Raw genomic sequence first — 4,159 nt, 5'->3', positions numbered from 1 at the left:
ATTGTTAATAACTATTTGTTTGCTTGTGTGGTTTGCTGGTGCTTTGCGTGCTTTGCCGAGCATTATCTTCTTGATATGCTTTGTGCCGAGTAAGGTAAGAGAGTAACAGATACTTCTTTGATCATGAGTGCGTACGAGTTGCCAAGCTTATCCATAGAAACGTTTTTGTGTGTTTTCTGGTTCTTCTTATTGTGCTCTGGGATTCTTTTTTTTCTCCTTTATTGATTGGGAGTTTCATCTTAGTTCTGGGTAGTATTTGTTATTTTCCTTTGATTGGATTTCATCTAGGTGATTTTTCTGGATTTGTCATTGATTATCTTTTCTTTAATTCTTGTGAGTTTATTTTTTGACTCTTTCTTGCACTTCTTATTTCTACAGAAAAGTGAACTCAGAGAGTATTTCTAATTATTATAACAATGATGGTGCGCCGTTTGTTGTTTTTTCTCGCTTTGTTTTTGTGTGTTGAGTGTCTCTGTATGGCAGCTGCAGCGACTCAACCTGGACTTGAGGCTAGTAACACTTGCCGAGAAGGTGGTGATGGTAGTGGTAGTTGTGCTGCTGCTGGTGCTGCTTCTGGTCCTCATCCTCCTCCACCACCACCACCACCACCTGCTGATGTTAACGCTTGTACTCCAGACAGGACTGATCCTCCGTGTACTCGTAGTGGAAGTGTATCTGAAGCTGCTACTGCTGTTGATTGTGTGGACTCTCCTCCTGAGAAGGATGGTTGCCGTAAGACGGATCTCGACAATCAAGATAATTGCGCTTCTGGTGGGTCTAGTTGTAAAAACGAAGCACAAGACGCGACTCATGCTAAACAAAATGAAGATCGACGAAGTAATGGTAGCGGTCGTCAAGGTCATGATGGTCACGATGGTCAAAGTCGTCCTGCAACTGACCAGGGTTCTCATATTGATGGAGGACAAGAGGATCGTGCTAAACCAACTGTTCCTGTTGTTCCTCCTGGTGAACCAGAAACTCCGTATACTCAAAGTGGAAACGGTTCACAAGGTGGTGCTTCTTCTCCCGCTGAGGGGAGTAGCGGTGCTCCTGCCGCTGACGGTCAAACTGAAAGCAATGTGGCCAGTACAACCGAAGAAGACAGTGGATCTAAACAGGGAAGTGAAACAGCACAACCTTCTTCTTCTTCCAACAATTCGGCCACAGTGAGTGATGTTGGTTCTGATGCTGCAACACCTGAGAATGGCACTTCATCTGCTGGAACTGAATCAACAAGTACCCAAGAAGGTGCGGGAAATGCAGACACAGATACCACTACAACCACAACAACAACAACAACACTTCCTCCTGAACTCACAAACAACAAGAAGGGTGATGCCGACAGCAGCAGCAGTATCTGCAGTTCTGTGTGGGTGCGTGTACCACTACTGATTGTGGTTACACTGGCCTGTATTCTTGTGTGCTGATTGTGGTGTGGTGTGGTGTGACTCAGGTCATCCTTTGTTTTCTTTTTCTTTTTTGGATGCATCCCTACAGTCTAACTAATCTTCCACCTGTTGGGCTATTCTTCTTTTTTTGTTTCTTAATGTTAATGTGTTTTGTGTGTTTTTTGCTCTCTTTGTGTTTATCCTATAATAATAATTATTGCTACTCCATTGTCTGTGTGTGTGTTCTTGGAGACTCTCTGTGTGTGTGCTTGGGCTTGCACTCTAATGATAATGAACTGCTTTTTGTAGTGAGAGGAAAAGGAAATAATAATAACAGATGAATTTATATTTATAATTGCGTATATACACATATAGAGTTACACCCATAGGTGGTGTATTTCTGTGTTTTCATTGGGTAAATTGGGCTAATGGTTAATATCTTTTTGTTTGCGTGTGGTTCCCTTTTTTGTTTTGTGCAGAGAAAAGAAAAAGTATTAATTGATATATATGTATTGTTAATTGCATACACACACCTGCATGTCTAGAGTTCTGTGATATTGTTGTGCGATTGGTGCTTTTCTCAGTTTTTGTGTTTCTTTTTCTTTATCTGGGCACTGTGTGCTTTGTCCTTCGGTTTGCTGTTGGATTGTTTTATGAGGAAAAACAATAATAAGGAATACACATATATTCATAATTGTGTACGTGGTTCGACCGGAAATTGAAAATGTTTTGTATTTTTGTGCTTTGTGCTTCTGATGGTCGTTCTCTCACTTCTTTTTTGGTTTTGAGGGATTAATTGGGATTGATTTTTTTTCCGTGCAGGGCTTTGAGTTCTTTGTTGGGATCTTTAATGTTTGTGCGCGTTGCTTTGTCTTGTGATTTTGCTAAATTTTTTTTGTTTTCTTTTTCTGTGTTTTTCCTTCTGTTTTTGTATGTATATAATTTATTCTTTATTTGGTTTTCTTTTTTTTTCTGAGTTTTGGTTACATTAAACTATTCAAGTAACTTTTTTTGCATGATGTTGCTGCGACGACTACTGTACCTTACGGCCCTGTTTTTGAGTGTTGCCTGCGTGTGTCTGGCGTCTGGAGATGAGGAAAGTACGTGTTCTGATACCCCGAGTGTATCTGATGATGGTGCTGCTTGTAGTGATACAGGCAAGAAGGGTTGCAAGTGTGAGAATAAACCTGACGTAAGTGAACAAGATCTTCCTGAGTGTGCGGACCCTTCTGAAGAGGAGAATTGCCCTACCGTCGATGGTGGTAGTGAAGAAAATTGCCGTAAAGATACTAAACCTCCTTGTCGACCAAAAGAACCAGCTCCAACTACACCAAAGGAACCAGCTCCAACTACACCAAAGGAAAAAACTCCCGAAGGCGATCGCGGTCCTACTGGTCCTGTTGATGCTGTTGGTGCTGCTGGACCACGTACAGGAGCTGATAATGCCGTTGGTGGTCCTGGTGCTGAAGGTACTGGTGTTGCTCTTCCTGCGACTGCTACTGCTGTTTCACCCAGTTCTGTTCCGGAAGCAAGTCATGCTAAGAAACCTGATCAAGGCGAAACTGATCTCGCTGCTTCTCCACCTCGTGAGGAAACTGGTGGCCAGACTGCAGTAGAAGGTCAAGCTGAAAGCACCGATAACAGTGCAGCAGGTGGAAGTGCAACAAATGCTGACGGTGCATCACAACACCCTTCTTCTTCCAACACTACAGTCACAGAGAGTGTTGGTAGCTCTGACACTTCACCTACTGAGAATGGCAGTACATCTGCTGGAACTGAGTCAACAAGCACCCAAAGCACTGATGTGGGAAATACAGAAACAACCACCACCACCACCACCACCACAACAACAACAACAACAACAACACTTCCACCTGAACTCACAAACAAGAAGGGTGATGCAGACAGCAGCAGCAGTATCTGCAGTTCTGTGTGGGTGCGTGTACCACTACTGATTGTGGTTACACTGGCCTGTATTCTTGTGTGCTAATTATTGGTGTGGTGGTGTGACTCAGGTCATCTTTTGTTTTCTTTTTTTCTTTTCTTGCATACATCCCTACAGTCTAACTAATCTTCCACCTGTTGGTAATTATCTTTTTTGTTTCTTAATGTTTTTTGTTTGTTTTGTGATTATATTATTATTATTGCTACTCCTTTGTGTGTGGTTTTGGACCACTGTGTGCTTTTCTTTCCACCAATGACAGCTTGCCTTCTGCAGTGAGAGAAAAAATATTTATAAGAGATACACTTTTATACGTATATTATTGAGTGTATAACGTTTTAAACTGATAGTAGTTGTATTTGGCCGTTTACTGTAGAACATGGTCTATTTGTTAATTTCTTTTTGTTTGATTTGCGTTTGTTTGGATTGTTTTGTGCAGAGAGAAAGTAAAAACAATTATACATACATATACATATTGATAATTTCCTATACGTGACTATGGAAGGATGTACTTTTGTAGTACTGTATGTGCTGTGGCAGCTGGTTCTGTTTTTTTAATTTTTTTTTGCTTCTTTGATTTCAGGTTGGGGGTCCTCCGCAGTACAGTGGGTTGTGTGCATTCTCTTTTTTCTCTGGAGTCGTACTGATGATTGGTACTGTAAACATGGTTTTGTGTGTGGGACTATTTTCTCTTGTTGTTGTTACATTTTGTATTATTACTCTGCTGCATTGTTGTAATCTCTCCTATTCATTTTCCCTTTCCTGTGTTCTTTTTCTTTATTGTTTCAGCATTATTATTCTTCCTTTACACATGTAGATGCATCCAAGA

At 41.1% G+C, this 4,159-nt stretch overlaps 2 protein-coding genes across 2 annotated transcripts; both read left to right on the top strand.

Annotated features, from left to right (window-relative positions):
- Nucleotides 1-476: 476 nt before the first annotated feature.
- Nucleotides 477-1,427, top strand: TM35_000031670 (uncharacterized protein; the record flags this gene model as incomplete). Its single annotated transcript, XM_029021934.1, has 1 exon — nucleotides 477-1,427. One exon carries the CDS (start codon nucleotides 477-479, stop codon nucleotides 1,425-1,427), a length of 951 nt encoding a protein of 316 aa, XP_028886480.1.
- A 976-nt stretch (nucleotides 1,428-2,403) lies between these two features.
- TM35_000031660 (uncharacterized protein) lies at nucleotides 2,404-3,378 on the top strand (the record flags this gene model as incomplete). The annotated part of the gene is made up of 1 exon (XM_029021933.1): nucleotides 2,404-3,378. One exon carries the CDS (start codon nucleotides 2,404-2,406, stop codon nucleotides 3,376-3,378), a length of 975 nt encoding a protein of 324 aa, XP_028886479.1.
- Between the last annotated feature and the right edge of the window lie 781 nt (nucleotides 3,379-4,159).

This window comes from Trypanosoma theileri, assembly GCF_002087225.1.
Source record: "Trypanosoma theileri isolate Edinburgh chromosome Unknown TM35_Tth_3_V1, whole genome shotgun sequence".
In the NCBI taxonomy this organism is placed as follows: Eukaryota; Euglenozoa; class Kinetoplastea; order Trypanosomatida; family Trypanosomatidae; genus Trypanosoma; species Trypanosoma theileri.
Note: the sequence above shows the minus strand (reverse complement) of the source record. Positions and strands in the feature narration are given on the sequence as shown.